Source organism: Vespa crabro, chromosome 14 (genome assembly GCF_910589235.1).
Source record: "Vespa crabro chromosome 14, iyVesCrab1.2, whole genome shotgun sequence".
In the NCBI taxonomy this organism is placed as follows: Eukaryota; Metazoa; Arthropoda; class Insecta; order Hymenoptera; family Vespidae; genus Vespa; species Vespa crabro.
The window spans coordinates 1,306,721-1,328,566 of NC_060968.1; the positions used below are offsets into that span (position 1 = coordinate 1,306,721).

The window sequence follows — 21,846 nt, forward strand, 5'->3', positions numbered from 1 at the left end:
ATACGATAGACAGGAACTTGCAATTGGTTATAAAAGATTCAAGTCAATGATACCTGTCCGATATGTTCTTTATTGTTATAAAGATATATATATATCGTTTATTTTAGTTTAACACGTTTTATATAGATTTTCGTATTAATTTTCATTGTTCTCAAACGCATTTATTAACTCAAAAGAGTATTTAATTTTTAGATTAAACTATTATTTTCTCATGTCAGACTTGACTACGAGAGATTGTGACGAATGAGAAGGAACTAGACGTTAAAAGTAAAGTTATAGTAAAGTACGCGAGCCAATGCAAATTATATGTGTATCTATTTGCGGATAGGTTCAATAAAATAACTATAAATAATAGTAAAATGATATTGGAAATATGCATCTTCTTGTATTATTACAGTTTTCTTTTATCTTTATTTTATTTCATTAATATCTCCATGTATTTGAAATGTATTCCTGTATATTTTTGGAACATGGAACGTTATTTATTTAACATTATCTTTTCCCATTCATAATATTTTACATGTTGAATTGTTATATTATAGTTTATTTCTTTACCAAATAATAGGTGCCTTTATTGTATTAACCATAGGAATTATTTGTTATTTATTGTACTATTATATATATTTACTGTATGACGCTTTTGCAGCACGCATATTCTCAATTCAATATTATATACGATATATAGATGTTTATTTCGGAAAGGATATATGCATTATATTTATATTCAAAAATATCGGATTGATTAATAAGTAATTCAAGAATTTCTAGTAAAAGGTATTAATGCCATTCATTTGGATAAACAATATTCTGATTAATTAAATTTTATGACTTTAAATATTATTTTACATGTTCATTGCAGAAAGAAGGTACATCAATCATATAGGCGTGATTAGCGATATACTCAAAATGCTTAGTGTAGTTGAATAGGAAGAATTGAATTGGATGATCGATATAATCAAGTGTCATAGAAGAATCACAATATCGCTAAGGGTTCGATACTACTAAAGACTATAGTAGAAATATAGTATGATCTGATTGTTCGATACTTTGATTGTTAAAGGAAGAATAATATTTTATTCTATAGACTCGATGATTATGATACTATTTTTATTTCGTTTTACAAATATTACTGCTACCGGTGATGATAATAATTTGAATGTTTTTTATTCATTTCGTTACAGCGAACGTGAGACATTTTGAAATGTCTCGAAGAGATCTAATATACTTTGAATAGCAATTTTTTTTTTCAAATCGTCCAGTTCAATTTTTGATGGGACTGAGTTTCTATCAAAACTCGTACTATCAGCTGTTCGCACTTTGTGCGATAATTTTTTTCGTATTACCATTGATAGCGATATATTATCAGGTAAATATATTCATTTTAAATATATACACTATCATCTTATTATGATTGTAATAGTTAATATTTTATATAACTGAATTATTTTTATATTGAGATATGTTTTCATCATAATATCATCTTATTTATTATTATATTATTTTTGTTTCTCATTCAATTCGAATTTTGATGCAAATTGATACGAAATATTTGAACCATTAATTTTTCTTTTATTATTTCTTTTTTTTTAAAGATAAATTGTTTTTCTATATAGCTTCTTACAATAAAACATGAAAAATACGGTTTGTATCGTATACAATCAAAGTTGTAACAAACGATCGATTTAATTTATTTTTTCATTACATTGTATTTTAATTACATTGTATCATTCTTTAGATGTAGAGTATCTTTCAAAGAAATAAGATATAAGATATCAAAACTTTTAAATTGACTCCATTAAAATTTTATAACAATTTCAAAAAAGAAAATATTATGAACTATGTAGTCCTATCAAATAATGTATTGTATATTCAAATTTCGGTCTATAATTATTTTCGTAATTTTGAATAAATAACAGTACTCATTATTAGTCGATTATATTTATTTACTAGATATTTTTAAAAGATTTCATTAATCAGAAAATTATTAATTATATATAATTAATATTATATATTAATTTTAAAAGAATTCATTTATTATTATGTCAGATTTTAATATCATTTCACAATTCCAGTTTTATCATTTCTACATATTAAACATGAACCTGCTATTGATTATAAAAGTATTGGAGTCGATGATACCTGGCTTACATTTTTTCTATTGTTATATTACCGCTTACTTTGATCTAACAATGGTTGGTATTATTGTTTTCAGATTAATTTTACTTCATCTGAAATATTTTTTAGTTACGGAAATATATATTCACTTTTCAGATGAAACTATTATTTACTCGTATCAAACTTGATTAAGAATCTGTAAATATTATGGAAATATATGCGAACAAAAGTAAATTATATGTCTATATTCCCATGGGTAAGTACAATGAAATAATTGAAAAAAATAATAAAATAATATTGCAAATACACATTATTTTCGTATTGTTATAGTTTTTTTCTACAATTATTTTATTTTAATAACGACTCCAAGTATTTTAAATGTATTTCTGTATATTTTTGAAATACGGAACAATATCCATTCAATATTATATTTTCCTGTTAATATCGTTTTATGTGCAGATTTACTATATTATAGTTTGCTTATTTATTAAATAATAGGAGCGTTTATTCTAATAACTATGAGCATTATTATTTATTCATTGTTTTGGGCACTTATATAACACGCATGTGGGCAATTTACTGTTATCATGTAAGTTTTTAATTCGGAAATAATATTAATATATATTTATATCCAATAATATATGTTTGATTGATTAATGAATAATCTCGGAATTTTTATTAAAAAATACTAGTAGAATTTATTTGGATAAAAAATATATTATAATCAATTTTTAAATATTATCGTTGCAAATATTATTTTAATAATAAATTAAATTCAAATATTACTTTAATTTTAACATGTTTATGGCAAAGGAAAGATACGCCGATTATTTATGTGTTATCAAAGACATACACAAAACGTTTGGTTTAATAAAATATATCAGAAAGAATGGGATTGGATGATCGATATAATTATTCTATTGTTATACAAGAGTCACAGAGTTAGTGCGAAATAATTTTCTTTGAAATTAATTTTTTAAATGCTTATTTTTTTTCATCTTACTCTTAGTAAATTTTTCAAAAATTCAATAAACAAAATCAGATATTCGAAAACATATACGTCAAATTTATAAAATAAATCAAATCAGTATAGTTTTGTACATGTTCTTTAAAAACAATTTGAAGAATACATAAAATATGAAAAATATGTATTAAAAATAATGTAATGGCAAGAATCTTAATAAGAAAAATATTTTTGTGTAATATAAGTTTTACATTTTTTGTTATTTAGCATGAAAGTATACATTAGCATAAACATTTGCAATATATTTTAAATACATGTTTTTTATTATGTATTATCATAATCGATTTTACCTTATTTTCGACTTAAGATTCATAGATTTGATAAATAATTTCTAGAAGATAATTTACTTAATTGCAATTTTTACTTTGGGTCTAGCCATTATCTTTTATTTCTTGGGTCTAGTCATTATCTTTTATTTCTTGGGTCTAGTCATTATCTTTTATTTCTTATTTATAAGTAATATCTTTATAATTGCTACAATATAGTTATTTCATTTAGTGCATGGTTCATTCGACTTATTTATTCAAAAATATGTTTTTTTTATATATCTTATTATAACTTCATTTCCTTTTAAATGTTTCAACTATTTATCGCATTGCAAAGTACAACAGAAATAATAGAAAGTTTCATTTATGTAGCAGTATTTTTATCTGCTTTGTATTACTTTTCACATAGGACAAATGCTTATGTATATATATATTAAATATATATTATGTATATATATGTATATATATTATGTATATATATATATATATATGTATATATATATATTATATGTGTATATATATATATATATATATATATATATATATATATATATATAATGTATGTATTGGGTTTATTAATATTATTAATAAATTTAATTCATTGTATTATTAATAAATTTATTAATTATATTGAGTTCATTAATATTTATTAAATTTAATTAATAGATCAAATTCTATAATTTTTTACACTATATCAATTTTAAGATAAATATACCGTTCTATTTAAAACAAAGAAAATAATGTAATTACTATTTCTGTTTAGAATAAACAAAAAAAAACAAAAAAGTTCCATAGCCACAATAAGAATTCTAGATAATTTTCTGATACTAATTGTAATTAAGAAAAATGATTCAGTTGCAAAGTTAAAGGCATATTGTTTTTAAATAACCGTTGTAACGAAACTTTATATTTATTACGATACGATTCAACTATCTACATAAAAATACATCAACAATTGTATCATACTTCAACAAACATACAAGTGATAACTACAATTGACATGTATATTTGCATATTTATTATTGCACATTTACTTCATAAGGCCATGGAATCCTTTAAAAAAATTCACGTTCTTCCATTAATTTTCATGAATGTGGCTAGCGATATTTTGCTGACAGATTACAACGGTACTTAACACGTTGACTGCCGCGCAAATTTTACGTTACTTGCGCAAAACACCAAAATAAATTTTTTAGTATGCGATGGATATTATGTTCAAATATTATTTACAGCAGATAAGGTGAGTTGTATAAACGTGTCTTATGCAATTTTCGTGGTGGTGTGTCACCGGTGACCTCCAAGGCGCTGTAGACCATTTTGCTCATATGAGAATCCAAAAATGGTAGTAGATTATAATGTAGGGAAATCTTCAGTTGATTTGTCTGATCAAATGACTGCTTATAGTTCATCATTGCAAAAAACTATAAAGTGGTACAGAAAATTGGCAATAGAGCTTTTGCTGAATACTTTTGATGTAAATTCAATGCTGTTATACAAACAAGCAACTCGAAAAAATATTTCAGTCACTGATTTTAAGGTGAAGTTAGCGATGTATTTAGTGAAATGTTTTGATGATGAAGATTCCATTTTATCAAGAAATTGCGTACAGAAAAAACGTCGTCATGAACTTAAAAGGAAACCGGGAAGTATGCGAAATGTAAGGCGATTTTGCAAAGAGTGCTACGAAAAAAATTCAAAACAGCTAGGAAGAATGAGAGAAAAGAATTGCACTAAAAAAGTGGCGATATATTGTGCCGACTGTCCTAGTTCATCCTTTCTTTGCCTACCGTGTTTCAATGTGATTCATTGTTATGTGCCCAAATAATATGTATATTTTCCTTGTATTAATAAAATGCATAAAATAGACCGAGATTTCAGTCGTTGGTGTATTTGTAATATAGCATAAAATTTTTAGTACAGTAAATATAATAACTCCACAATTCGAAATTCTTTTCAAGTATTGTTTATATTAACAACAAACATATTGTTTTATATAATACAAAAAGCATTTTCTTTCGCTGTGATATATAATAGTTTATTGTACATACAGTAAACGATCTTGCGATAATTAAAATATAAGATTGATTATTCCGTGACGATGATCTTTGTTTCAAGAATACAAAATACTCATCCTTATATCAAATATGGAAATAAATATTACAATATAATGTGTATTATTTATATTGTTACATAATGTGTATTTAAGTTTTGTTGACTTTTAATTCAATAATGACATTTCAATAAATGTACATTTTCTCAAAAAAGACTGTATATTTTACATATATATAGTACAGTTTACTTTGTATATTCGCACAACTTTATTTTTTTTTGGGTATATAACACATGACAAGTTACTAAATTGTTACTAAATTCGACTACATGATTTAATTTTTAACTTATGTTGCTTGTTTTATTATCTTATAATACTAAATTGTAATCTCACGTATTTTAATGATCGTAAACGTTCATTTATAATATATTCATTGGAGATTAAAAATACGTAAACGATTTAAAAATGTTAAAAAATATATACAACTTATTTGATGTAGTGGTGAACTTAGGGAACAATCTGATTGGTAGTTAGTTGACGTAATAATAGATTATTCAACTATAAGAGAATCTTTTTTTTATCATTCATTTATTTTAATTAATTTTTATTAATTAAAATTAATCTTTTTCTTTTCTTTTTAAGCTATATTGATTTGAAAAATTTTTGATGTAAGATGATTTATTTATTTGTAATTATTTTTGTAATGATACTCGTTATTTTTTATTTGATAAACGTGAGTAATGCGTAGGCATTAAGCGAGGTTTGCCAAAATGATGAGTCCAAAAAAATCATTTATATATGATAATGTATAATTTATTATTGTTATTAATACATTATTTATTGTTAATAAATTTTCTTTAAGATATCACAATTATCTGCGATAGTACAAAATAAAAGCAAAACTATTGAATGCAGCGTAATCATAGATGAATCTATATTTCATATATACAATATATAATAATATGTTTAGGGTACATTAATGAAAATTTAAAAATGTCATGCTCGTAATATCCCGAAAATTGACACGAAAGACAAATATTTTTCATGGTGAGTATATATTTTTATTACAATAGGAATAATGGAAATAGATTTTACTGGATTGATAAAATCAATATTAAAAAATTTTGTTTGATACGAATTCTAAGACGTAAAATATTAATTGTACACAAAAACATTTAATAACTTTTTACAGATGTCAAGTTACATTCTATAAAATTTCTATAAAAATTTAAATGCTGTTATAACTTATGTTAGCAAGAATTAATAAATTATGCGAGCTCTGAATCATTAGAATTATCGTGGAAATTTTTAAGATGCTTTGTGGAGGGTGCAACATGCTTGCATAAATTCTCTTGAAAACTTTTTATGTTAACAACAAATCTTTTATTTCAGTTAATCTAAAAAGTATTTTCATTTATAATAGTATTTTATACTACGCTTTAAAGAAAACGATAATATCATAATGAAAATATAAATTTTCTTGTTATATATAGAAGATTTTATTTCTTCTAAGGATATAATGTACTCACATGTTTTAAAATTTGATGACCAAATTAAATATTAAAGATAAAATGTTGTAGATCTAAATTTCATTGATTTCACATGTCCTTTTATCAATTTACTATTCGTCAATGTCATGGCTGTAAAACTATAAGAAATCGATTAACTTTTGCTCGAAGAAATGTATTCACTTGATAAAATTCAATACTTCAGCGGTAAAGTTCACTATATCTCATCTACTATTGTATCGATCAGTTTTTCTAATATCTACTACTTTTGTTTAAGCACCTATACTGTTTCACGGTTGGACGGCAACTGACAAGAGCTGCAATTACAAAACGCTGCTGCGCATGTCATGGAAAAATAAAAGGGTAAAATATAATGTCGCATGCTTATGTCAAACATATGGCAAAGGGTTCAATAATAAAGAAGTTTATAAAAGAAATATATTCTAACGTTACGTTTTGTTATGATATTATTTTCATGTCACTGTTTCCTATATAATGCTATCTGCTATAATAAAGAGCTATTAGAATGCGCAATGAAGTAGAAGCGTGGGGTTGGTTAATTGTTTACTTTGAAACAGAGAATACTTGACAATGGCTCTAAGAGGTTCGAAATTTTATGAAGAACATTTCCTTTTTTCGAATAGAGTAGTTAAATTAGTATTGATACTATGCCCTTATCACAATTCAATCCGACCGCTGTTTCAATTTTGTATTATAGTAGCCTATTTATTGCCGATGATTGTACTTCAGGTAAATATTTTTTAAAGTGTATACTTAATTATTATTAATATAACTATTAATATAATTATTAATTCCTTTTTTATAGTTATTAATTAATTCGTTTTAAATTAATCTACGCATGAATAAATATTTAATACAAAAATTAGATTATATACAAATTAACAGGAATATATACTTAATTATTATTAATATAATTATTAATATAATTATTAATTCCTTTTTTATAGTTATTAATTAATTCGTTTTAAATTAATCTACGCATGAATAAATATTTAATACAAAAATTAGATTATATACAAATTAACAGGAATATATGTGTATGCGTATATATATATATATATATATTAATAGGATATATTAATATATAGATACACACACACGCACACACACACACACACACACATTAATTATTTCTGAATATATATTTATTTTGTTCTAAATTGGATTTACAGTGCATTAACTTTTCACAATTACAGTTTTATTATCTTCTCATGTCGAACATTAAATTGCAATCGAATTTAAAATTGCTGCAGAAGATGTTAACTAATCTATGTATTATCTGTACTTATAGCATCGTTTACTTTCGTTCCGGAACAGTTCGTATTATTATTATTATATTACAAGCATTATCAAATTTTGATGTATTTATATATATATGTATATATATGTAATTACGAGGATGAATCTTTTGAATTCTAGATACAGAAATTGCTAGCTCACTTTAAAAATGATTATGAACAGTTTCTGAATAAAAAGGAATTATATATTTTAGAAAAATATATGGGACAAATTAAATTATATACAATTATTTTTGCGGGTAAATACGTCTATGCGAATGATTGTATCCTGCAAATAGACATTGCATATAAACTATTTTACAGGTATCTGCTACCTCTATGCTATTTCATTAACGATTCCAAGTCTTTTAAGTGTTTTCCTGAATATTTTTGGAACATTAGACAGTGTACATGTAATCTTACCCTTTCCTATTAATAATGTTTCTAATGCAGGGCCAATATATTATAGTTTGCTTATTTATCAAATAACAGCAATCTTTATCACTTTGACAATAACTTTTGTTTGTTATTCATCGTATTTAGTAATAATACAGCATGCTTGTATGCAGTTTACTTTTCTAATGTACGTTTTTAATTGAAAAAATAGATTATTTCTTATGCAAGGTATTGTCATTAATGTAAATATTATCTTTTAACTTATTTATTTTAGGTTTAAAATAAGTCAACCATTTAAGGAAAAGATATATAAACAAAAGTTTTGCTGTAATAGAAAAGTTCAGAAGGAACAGGAATGGGTAATAGACATAATAGAACATTACATAAGAGCTACAGAGTTAGTTACATAATAAAAAATTGATTTTGTTTCCTTACTATATCTGATAATAATTTCTTTTTTTTTTGTTTGGAAGATTTGTAGATATGCTAAACAATTTTTCAAAGATAATTTACATAGTTGGAGCTTTCCTTTGCATGGTTCTTATTTTCTTTGATTTTCTTTATGTAAGTGGAACTTAAACAATTGATGAAGTATAAGTATTTAAGAATGAAACATTACTTTCCATACTATTTTTATAAATATTGTTTTTTATTCCAATATATTATTTATCTTATTTTGCATCAATTACTTATAGAATATTTTGTTTAAAAGACTTTGTTACTATGCTCCTTGTTTTCAGATGTTGCAATTACCTGCGATTTTGCAAAATACAAATGAAACGTTTGAATGCTTCATCGTTGTTGTTGGATCTGTATTGATTATTTATATTAATTTTTATATTGGGCAACTGCTTATTGATCATAACAGAGCAGTTTTCCATGAATTGTAAGATACTACGATATGTCATAACTCGGGCATCTTCTTTAATCAAAATGAATACGACTTGTAAAAATGAATATTTCAATATCTTTATTCGAAAGGTTTTCAAGTTGAAAAACTAGAAATTATAATTTTTATGAAAAAAAACCCAATGTTTTTGTTCACAGATGTCAAGTCCCATTCTATATACTTTCTATAAAAACCCAAAAGCTTTTGTTACTTATGATAGTAAGAAGCATGAAGCCGTGCGGTCTTTCAATCGGTGGTATGTTCGTAGTGTCTCATGAAATTTTTGCCGAGGTGAATAAGAATAAATCATTTTTGTTTAAGACATTATAAGTGCAACATGCTTGCATAAATTCTCTTAGAACTTTTTATATTAACAACAATTCTTTTATTTTAGTTAATCCAAAAAGTATTTTCATTTGTAATGGTATTTTATAATACGCTGTAAAGAAAATGATGCTTCTAAGAAAGATATAATGTACAACATATGTTTCAAATTTGGCGAACATTTTAAATATTAAAGATTAACAGTTGTGGATGTAAATTTCGTTAATTTTATAACTTCTATTATTAACTTGCTATTTATCGATGTAATGGCTATAAAACTATAAGAACTCGTATTACTTTTGCTCGAAGAAATGTATTTACTCTTCAGCGATAAAGTTCATAAAGCAATCCAAAAGTAAAAATCAAACTAAAGTTCAAAAGTAAAATTCAATATTTCAACAATAAAGTTCACTACACCTCAGTTATTGTTATATCAAAATTAATATACTGTTATATTAAAATTAAAAGTGTGAGATATGTTTTTCGTTGAATTTATGGGAACATCCACCTGTTTTCATATTTATGTGCATCTCTCTCGAAGGATTCGATAATACAATAGGGTATAGAAATAATATGTGTTAATGTTATGTTGCATAGATTCGATCATTATGGTATTATTGCAATATCACTATTTTAGAGGTAGTTCTATAGACTCTAATAATTTAGAAAATAGTCCTATAGATCCTAATGAAGGAATTATTAGAATGCGTAATAAAGTAATGAAGTAGAAACGTGTGATGTGTTTACTTCACGGCAGATAACGTTAGTTATTTTATAATATGTGTGAGAGATTTTAGTTACTATGAGCAATACTTCTTATTATTTCTTTCCTCTTCTTTTTTTTTAATCTATATACGTATATATATATATATATATATATATATATATATATATATACACATTTAGTTATGTGTTATATTATTATATTTCATTGTAATTCATGTTTTCCTTTTTTTTCTAATTTTTAGATACGCGTTTCGGACCGAACTATAGCGAAGATAGTCGATTTGCACGAAGAAAGTTCCTCCATTTCTTTCTAATTATTAGAGTTATAGACCCACTGATAACGATGAGTAAAGGAGGCGGCACTGGGCTTAACACGTTGACTGCCATGGGGGTCACCGGTGACCGGCACTCGACTTGGCTACAGTGCTGTGGGGACCACTGGTGATCGGCGACGTGACGAATAGTGAGAATACATAATTAGGGTAAACATCGATCGAATACATTTTTTAAATACTACCATTAATTCTGTAGTGGTTTAAAGAAATTAATGCCGTACAGAACATGTAATTATAATTTTATTAATACAAGGAAAATATACATATTATTTGGGCACATAACAATGAATCACATTGAAACACGGTAGGCAAAGGAAGGATGAACTAGGACATTCGGCACAATATATCGCCACTTTTTTAGTGCAATTCTTTTCTCTCATTCTTCCTAGCTGTTTTGAATTTTTTTCGTAGCACTCTTTGCAAAATCGCCTTACATTTCGCATACTTCCCGGTTTCCTTTTAAGTTCATGACGACGTTTTTTCTGTACGCAATTTCTTGATAAAATGGAATCTTCATCATCAAAACATTTCACTAAATACATCGCTAACTTCACCTTAAAATCAGTGACTGAAATATTTTTTCGAGTTGCTTGTTTGTATAACAGCATTGAATTTACATCAAAAGTATTCAGCAAAAGCTCTATTACCAATTTTCTGTACCACTTTATAGTTTTTTGCAATGATGAACTATAAGCAGTCATTTGATCAGACAAATCAACTGAAGATTTCCCTACATTATAATCTACTACCATTTTTGGATTCTCATATGAGCAAAATGGTCTACAGCGCCTTGGAGGTCACCGGTGACACACCACCACGAAAATTGCATAAGACACGTTTATACAACTCACCTTATCTGCTGTAAATAATATTTGAACATAATATCCATCGCATACTAAAAAATTTATTTTGGTGTTTTGCGCAAGTAACGTAAAATTTGCGCGGCAGTCAACGTGTTAAGTACCGTTGTAATCTGTCAGCAAAATATCGCTAGCCACATTCATGAAAATTAATGGAAGAACGTGAATTTTTTTAAAGGATTCCATGGCCTTATGAAGTAAATGTGCAATAATAAATATGCAAATATACATGTCAATTGTAGTTATCACTTGTATGTTTGTTGAAGTATGATACAATTGTTGATGTATTTTTATGTAGATAGTTGAATCGTATCGTAATAAATATAAAGTTTCGTTACAACGGTTATTTAAAAACAATATGCCTTTAACTTTGCAACTGAATCATTTTTCTTAATTACAATTAGTATCAGAAAATTATCTAGAATTCTTATTGTGGCTATGGAACTTTTTTGTTTTTTTTTGTTTATTCTAAACAGAAATAGTAATTACATTATTTTCTTTGTTTTAAATAGAACGGTATATTTATCTTAAAATTGATATAGTGTAAAAAATTATAGAATTTGATCTATTAATTAAATTTAATAAATATTAATGAACTCAATATAATTAATAAATTTATTAATAATACAATGAATTAAATTTATTAATAATATTAATAAACCCAATGTAATTAATAAATTTATTTATAATACAATTAATTAAATTTATTATTAATATTAATAAACTCAACTTCTATTTTATTATAATTATATCTCCGTGTATCTTCAATCTTTTTTGTGTATCTCTTTGGAACATTAGATAACGTTCATATTAATTTCAAGCCCAAGATCACTATACTACAGTTTGCTTATTTATCAAACTATAGCAATACATATATTTGTAATTATAGTCAGTATGTATTATACATACTATTTGTTATTCATACAACATGCGTGTTGTAAATTAAATGTTTTAAAGTATTTAATATAGAAATAATATTTGTTTTAATCTTAACTACTATTGAAGACATAAACGTCATTTTTCGTCAGACTGAAGATACGTCAACAATTTTTAAATAACAAGAAATATAACGAAATGGCTTGGTTAAATAAAATTTTTACAATATGTCTCATTTCAAACGATATGACCAAATATATTCGATCTTATTAGTTTTTATTGGATTAGTATATATTGGATTGTTCGGAAAGTAATTTCGTTTTTTCCCGACAGAGGATTTAATTGTATTTTTTTGCAACCAACTTTACACTTAAGACGCATAATCATTATATATTTTGAGAGCTGATATAGCAAGGCTTATGTGTGAAAAAGTCCAATTGATTCTATGCAGTAGTTTTTGGTTGGTGCCCTTTTAAATATGGAGAGCAATAAACAGCATTTTCGTCATATTTTACTTTTTTACTATAGAAAAGGTAAAAATGTTGTTCAAGCTAGAAAGAAATTAACCGATGTGTATGGAGAAGATGTGTTGACAGTACGCCAGTGCCAGAACTGTTTTGCAAAACTTCGATCCGGCAATTTTGATGTCGAAGATGCACCACGTTCTGGAAGGCCGGTTGAAGCTGATAAAGACACGATAAAGGCATTAGTTGATGCGAACCGGCGAATAACAACACGTGAGATCGGTGAGAGGTTGAATTTATCAAATTCAATTGTTTATGATCACTTGAAAGGCCTGGGATTAATCTCGAAGCTCGATACATGGGTTCCCCATGTTCTCACGGTGAGAAATTTGTGTCGTCGCGTTGACGTCTGTGATTCGCTTCTTAAACGTCACGAAAATGATCCATTTTTGAAGTGCATCATTACAGGGTACGAAAAATAGGTTGTATATAACAATATCAAACGCAAGAGATCATGAAGCAAAAAAAATGAACCGGCTCAAAGCATTTCCAAAGCCAATATCCATCAAAAAAAGGTGATGCTGTCTGTTTGGTGGGATTTTAAAGGAATCGTTTTTTTTTGAGATTTTACTGGATAACACAACAATTAATTCGGAAGTCTACTGTCATCAGCTGGACAAACTGAATGATGCACTTCAACAGAAAAGGCCATAATTAATCAACAGAAAAGGTGTAGTATTCCATCAAGATAATGCGAGACCTTATACAAGTTTGGTCTCTCGCCAAAAGCTTTTACAGCTTGAATGGGATACAATGCCATTATATTCTCCAGATTTGGCAGCTTCGGATTATTTGTTCCCGTCACTGCAAAATTTTTTAGACGGTAAAACCTTTACTTCAAATGAGGAGGTCACCTCGATCAGTTTTTTGCCAGCAGAGACCAAAAATATTATGAGCGTGGAATCATACTACTACCAGAAAGATGGCAAAAGGTATTGGACCAGAATGGCCAATATATAATTTAATAAAATATTTGTTCATTATACGAAAATTATTTTTCATTTTCACAAAAAAAAAACGAAATTACTTTTCGAACAACCCATTAAAATCAATAGGATCGAAAATATTTGACCATATCGATTAAAAGGAGACACCCTTTATAAATTAAACTGGTAAGTATCATTAAGTAAATGAAAAACAATATTCCGACTTTATATAATTAATTTAAAATTTTGTCTTTTAAAAAAAATTCAATTATTTTCTGTCAAAGTCATATTAGTTTTTTACTGATGTCAAACACCATTCTACATTCTATCTACGAAAATTCAAATGCTGTTGTTAATCATGACGGGTGCTTTTAATCGGTAGAATCTTTCTATAAATATAGAATCATCTTAAACTAAGTGTTTTACGCAATTAGACATATAAAATTCTCAATAATTATTGAATTGTTTTAAAATCGTTATTTTTTTCTTTTTATTTCTGATAGCATGCTTTTAAAAACTTGAAAATCTATATATATTAATAATATGTGTGTAATTACGATTCAACTTTAAGGTCATCAAAATGATAAAGACATCCGTTACGTAAAGATTTTTACGTTATGTACAAATTATTTTTGCTGTTCTTATATATTAAATCTAAATAATAAATTTGTTGGAGATTATGAAAATACATATTTATAATTATTATTGTTGGTTAGTGTATCGCTTATTAGTTTGTTATTTTCTCATACTTGATAATCTTTTATTAGTGCTGTTAGGTCGGATAAAATCTTGGATATTGCTTCGTTAATAAAGTTATTTTTCCTTGTACAGGAATTAGTTTTTCTTACTATTTTACAGTAAAATTAAATCCTTCTTTCACTCTTATAAGACTGTTTATTATTTTAGTTTCACTTTAATGAAAGGGTTTTCAATTTTGCGATCATCATGAATTATCGATTTCGTTTTCAGATTGACCTAAATGATAGATCTTGATTATTCTTGATCTTCGATCATTTACCGTGAGATTTTTTCCGTCGAATTGAAATGAAACATAATGAAAAATGATCTTTTTGAACTAGTATATTGATCTCTTACGCAATTAATTAATTGCGTAATTATAATAAATAATTATAAAAACGGATAATGCTCTTCCGGTTTCACATAATTATCTCGATTACAATATCTCCATTTCGTTTATATCGACATCATTATAAATTACATTCGTTGATACTGCTTAAATATTTGATTAGAAATTCAATCAGTTAGACGATAACCATGATTGATAGAAGATAAACTCCACTTATAAGAAAAGAATCATTGATTTATTATCGTTATTACTTTTTTTAGTTTATCGCAATTCAATTCTGGGAGATTCTAATCAATAAAATTGTTGATTTCTTAACGTAAGTAAACATAACGATCATCAGAATTTTTATACATTCTTATTACCGTTAGTCCATGCAAAAATTACAATGTTATATATATTAGAAGTTTTTAAATAATTTTTTAACTGCAAGTAATCTATTTTTTTTAAATAGAAATATATATATCAATTATCGATCTAATTCATCAAGTCAATAGATTCATAATAAAAGTCTGTTAGGTTTGAGTTCAGGCTTATCTAGGACGCAATATGAGCTTGTTTCTCAATATAATAAATAATTTGGGTACTAGTGTAAATAGTTATGTTCAAATGTATATGCAATTATGAGCCTGCATATGATATTTGAACAGAATGTTTCTAAGAGTCGGAACTAGATTTTTGTTTAATTAAAACGAAAATTGAAATATTCGCGTAGCTTTTTGAGAAAAGTAGATACAGGGTACATTGGTCTGATCAAAGCACGATTTTATAACAATGATTATGATAATGATAATAATGTTGTGGAAATGAAAAGCTATAATTGAACGAAATATAAAATATGTAATTTATATATATTATATTCGATCTCATAATGAAATCGTCGCCATTTATAACAAAGCGTTTTTCTAACATTACTTGTCCATTAAAGGCACTAAAATAACGAAAAGAATTTCATAGAAAACATGTGGAACATTCGGCCTTTGATGAACACTATTATGTTCAACTTTCTGGAAATCATTAGGAATATCATGAAAATATTTATTCCACTGCAATACCGAATGGAGAATATTTCTGGTGAGATTGCTCTTGTCACTGGTGCTGCCGGAGGTCTTGGAAGAGCATTAGCTCTTAGTTTAGTTAATCATGGTGCCATCGTTGTTATTTGGGACATCAACCAAAAAGGTGAGTTGACTTTGATAATATATTTTAACCCCTTCTTAAATCCTTAATTTATTCGAAATAATAGATAGATGAGTAACGCGTATTATATTTGTATTTTATAGGCATATATTTATTTTTATACACTTTTCCTAACTATAGTATGACGTAACATCTAATTTTTTGTTTGTTTTCATTATGTCATACAAATTCATTTCTGCTTACACATTTATGCTTACTGTAAGGATGAAAATAGTAATAAGTTAAAGTACATCGAAATATGTTTCAAAAAGAAATTTAATTACACTAGAAACCGGTTTAACGTTTGATTATGGAAATTATTGAAAATAATATATTTTCGTATTCTTTTGACAGAATCTTTTGTTCGCATTCACTGTTAATGCGAAGCATAATCTGATGTATATAAAAAATAACCAGAAACATAGGCGTTTTTGGATCCAACCTTACACGGCTTTTTTCAACCTTACGATGAATACAATATGCTCTCAAATCTTGGCGATCTGTTTCTGAAATTGCCCATATACATATATTTGTTTATCTATTTATTACTTTCTGTACCGTATTATGAAAATTCAGTGAAAATGACATGAACAAGTAAAATAACTTTCTGAGATATATATATGATTATAACTGAGATAAATACACTCAGTAATAATAATATTTTTAATTATTGTAATTAAAAATATTAATTATTATTATAAAAATTTAATTATTTTAATATTTTTAATATTTTAATTATATACTATGAAATACTATATATTTATCTTTTGTCGAATTATGTATGAAAGCAAAATACATAGATGTATCTTTCTTCTATTATACTTTTAATTTCTTCCTAACAGTGTTTCCAACTTTGACTAAAAGCATATCGAATAAAAACATCTAAATATATTTAATTTCGTTCGTCAAATGATGCATGTATACAATTTACTCATTAAATCGGCCGAGCTGAATATTTATGAATAGTTGTGACAATTAACTGAAGACTTATAAGTTTGGAATTAATTAATGATTAGAGAAGTATATAAGAATTATTTTTTTTCGAAAATTGTCAAAAGATGCTTACATAAATGATTGATTTTCTTTCGTTATCTTTCAGGTATCGAAGAAACGATGGAATTGATAAAAGCAGCGGGTGGTACTTGTTATGGATACGTTTGCGATGTTCGTAATCGCGATGATATTTATAAAATGGCTGAAATAGTTAGAGAAGAAGTTGGTAAGGTGAGATGACATGCAAAACGTTGTTAGATGTTTATTGATGAACATAGCGAAAAATGCTGGCGATTTGCACTAGAACAATTTTCCGAGAGAAATTTCTTCTTGAGATCGATGGATTATGGAATGCAGGCGTTCTCGTGCTAACGATGTACTTGCTTAGAAAATGATAGTAGATAACGTTCTAATACGTTGGATTTTCTTAAAGGATCAGATTAGCCATTTAAGTTCATTTATAGTTTTGTCGATTTTTAGGGTCATTTAAGAGAATTAATATTTGAAGAATTACCGTTAATATTAGTTGAAAATTTTTGACAAATGATCAATAAAGCTAATTTTTTTTCATTTATATCGTGATAATCTTCGATTGTTCTGCATTAAATTTCGGGATATTTTCTAATTTCTACGATTATAAGTTCAATATCAATTTAATAAGACACTATGATTACCGGTGAAATATTGTAACGCGTCGTTCGGCACCTATCTCGTATAAATTTTGTTGTTAAAGAATGTCAAACTCACGCTTTTATATGTAAATAGTAGAATATTTTTATTCAAATATTTATTTAATTTGTAGGTAACTATTTTGATTAATAATGCAGGTGTGGTAAATATTGGAATTTTCTGGAAGACTTCGGATGATCTTCTTAGTCGTCTAATGGAAGTAAATATTATGAGTCAATTTTGGGTAAGAAAAACAATAATATATCCCCTATACCTTCAATTCTAAACGAAATCATTTAGTATAATACTGTTTAATGTTATTGTTTATTAACAAAAATATAATTCAAACATTGCGGTGGATTACAGATTCGAATAAAGATAGTGATATCTAAACGTACCATATCGTTGTAAAGTGAACTGTTTTTCGACTATCCTTAGGTTCACAGTTCTTTATTTTTGATCCTTCAAGCCCTTTGAACATATAAGAATTATCATCAAAATTGTCAGTTAGAATTTCTCGAAAAATTTTTACAGGTACTCTTTATATTCATGATATATCCTTGTATATATATGTCCGTGTGCATATCGTTGTACAGCAAGTTGAATCGTTTATAAGGTTAATTAGAGGAAATTTCATGAATTGTTTTTACTGGTTATTTGCATGAATTCATTAGCACTATCGTCTATCATTTCCAAAAGAGAAAAAAAAATAGTAAATTGAAATCTGATAGACACCCGATTGTTTTTGAATGAAATCAAAAGAATGTAGTCGTTTTGATCGTGACAGAATTAATGTAAAACCAGTTATCCATTTCTACATGTAAATTCGGAGCGATTATACCGAACAATCGATTTGCTGAGTGTAGATGACCAAAAATCAATGAAAAATCATTTTGGCTTACTAATTCGATTCAGTACCGCAAGAATGTTCAAACGTATATAATCGTCCGATGACAAATATTTTCTTCATGATAATAATGAAACATATAAATTTGTTGCAATTATATGTATTCCTATTAAATTTCTTGATTCTTATAATAAAAAAGTCTTTTTCAGACAGTCAAAGCATTCCTTCCGGCAATGATGGAAAGCAACAAAGGCCATATTGTGAACATAGCGAGTATAGCAGGTCTCATTGGATGTTCGGTAATCGTAGATTATTCTGCGTCTAAGTATGCAGTTATTGGTTTCAGTGAAGCATTACAAATGGAATTAGACGTATGTATTTTGTTTAATTTAGTATATTTATTTACTGATAGAAATATCGATTAGTTGGCTACATTTTTAATTCTATATTATTTTTTCATTTCTGTTTATATATTTTATTTAGTTTCATGGACATGACGTTAGCATTACATCAGTATGCCCGACGTTCATTGACAATACCGGCATGCCAGCAGCTAAATTCTCTGGGTAGGAATGTTTAATACAAGTAGAGTTAATTATTGTATAAATATGATAAAAATAAATATTTGTTTCAGGCTTGTTCCAATTGTTAGTCCGCAATATGTTGCTGAAAGTACTATTACTTCCATTCGGTGTAATAGGAAGTTTGTTTTGGTGCCAAATTACATGTACTTTCTACTATTTTTTAAATGGTATAATAGATTTCTCAGAAAAACTTTATCTGCACAATTGTAACAGTTTTCTTTTATTTTTATCGTTTACAATTTCAATAACAAATCTAAACCAAATTTCAGGATAATACCACGTCATATCTACCATCAAATATTTAAATTTTTAACGCAAATGGAACCAACTGAATTTTATCCAATAGAAAGTCAAGAAAAATGTAAAACACATCTTCCAAACGCAAGTAATGTTGTCATTACATCATAACAACTAAGCAGTTTTACTTAATTTTTGCGAAAAGTATCATTTACTGATATGTAAATATTTCAATATGAATATATGGATTATAGAATATGAATAAAGAGGAGAATCATCAATCGTAAAATTATCAAATAAAAAGAGTTCATAATTTCGGAATAGATTATCGGAAACGAGTATAATTTGTTTCTTACAATTTATTTATCTTATAACTAAAGTCCCAATAGCTTGGTTATTACGTCAATAACCCAATCTATATTTGAAGCTCCCATCTGTGTGTAATTGTTTTAACTTAGGTCAAGACACATGTGTACTCGAGCGATAAAATTACCAATCCGGTTTTCATTTCAAAATACCGCTCGCGGCATAATGCTAAATTAACAGGAGAGCATAAATTCCTTTGAAGGAACATCGTGAGGTAGATGAGGGATAATATATTTAGTAGATATTACAGTATATTTATTGTAGTATGATACAATTGTCGTTGTGTTCTTGAGTTATGATTCGCATTGGCTAGTTCTGAATTAATGAGATAAAACTCGGATGTTTGTAAGTTGTGAATCTGAAGTATATAAGTTAGACTGCTACGATTTAGTTTGTGCTAGACACCTTCCTTTGAGGCATAGCCAGTTATGTTGATAAGACTCGACTGTCCTACTGGTGAGTGCGAATGTTTGGGTGCTATCGTCTGCGAATTTTTATATGCAATGGAACGTATTATTTGTTGTATCGTTGATAATGAACATGAGTGATCTGATTTATTTTCTGATCTGATTTATAGTTTATTTTGTATCGATATAAATTGTTATATAATTTTTTAATTTTTCTGATTTATTTGCACTAACTTAAAAAAAAAGAAATATATATATATATATATCTATATATATATATCTATATATATGTAGGAATTTCACTAGGAATAACACTAAGACCGTAATGTCTTTCTGAAATAAATTTATTTTAATACACGGAAGGATGCACATATAAAGAAGGAAAATTATAAAGCAAAGGTAAAATATATGCACAATCTCTTATGAAATATCTTTTTATTATCGAAAAGGAATTACTCTTCTTATGTATCTTTTCTCTTACTCCTTTTTTTTTCCAATCCTTACAACTCTTTTCTTAATTTCTACCGATGTATTATACTGTACCTTACTATGTATTTATCTTATAACTAATGTTCAAATACTTTTGCTGTTATACTTTACGAACCAACATTTGAAGCTACCATCTATGAGTAACAGTTTCTTAACTTGAGTCAAGGATAGGATACATGAGCATCCAAGTGATAAATTGATCAAACCGGTTTTCCTTGGATAGAAAATAATTCAACGATATTTTTGTTAATGTGTCAGTTGTAAACTGTGTATTAATATTAGGTATACGTATCTCAAATATGTAGATACATATGTTTGGTAGAAGATACCAAACTGGCTAGAAAAATGTTTTTATATGTATCTGAGATATGCCGGTCAACAAATTAACTGAAAAACGGAAAGGTTCCAGAAGGTTGCTAATCGTACGTGTGGGTTTAAACATAAGGTTATCCATTCAGTACATGAATAAAGAAATGTTAAGTTCTAATAGTAATTGGTTATGTGCATCTTGCAGTTGCGTATGGTTATGGAAAATATAGATCTGGGATATTAGAAGAGAGAGAATGAAAAATAGCGTCGTAATTGAATGCGAAAGAGAGTTTTGAGTAATGTCCATCGATTGACGTACGAGTGGAACAAGTTAGGAAGGACAACCAGCAAAGCAAAAAATTAACAGAGAGACAGATGGGACAACGAATAGCGAAGAGCGAACAGTGAACAGCATATGATATTATTCATTTTGTAATTTTTTAATTAAATATATTTTTCAATACAGTATATTTGGTGTACGTAGTCGAGTAGAATATTGTTTTTTTAGCGTTGAGCCGGCCTATTAGTAGGGTAAAAATTAACCCGCTATTTGTTTTTAACAGCT

At 26.8% G+C, this 21,846-nt stretch overlaps 2 protein-coding genes across 2 annotated transcripts; one reads left to right on the plus strand and one right to left on the minus strand.

Moving 5' to 3' along the window:
- Positions 1–11,197: 11,197 nt before the first annotated feature.
- LOC124429247 lies at positions 11,198–11,683 on the minus strand. The gene has a single exon (XM_046974283.1). The coding sequence runs from the start codon at positions 11,681–11,683 to the stop codon at positions 11,198–11,200; it is 486 nt and encodes a 161-aa protein (XP_046830239.1).
- A 5,776-nt stretch (positions 11,684–17,459) lies between these two features.
- Positions 17,460–20,049, plus strand: LOC124429188 (short-chain dehydrogenase/reductase family 16C member 6-like). Its single transcript, XM_046974119.1, has 6 exons — positions 17,460–17,604; positions 18,176–18,286; positions 19,099–19,260; positions 19,373–19,455; positions 19,524–19,640; positions 19,743–20,049. The coding sequence occupies exons 1-6, from the start codon at positions 17,494–17,496 to the stop codon at positions 19,879–19,881; spliced, it is 723 nt and encodes a 240-aa protein (XP_046830075.1). The 5' UTR covers positions 17,460–17,493; the 3' UTR covers positions 19,882–20,049.
- The last annotated feature ends 1,797 nt before the right edge of the window (positions 20,050–21,846 follow it).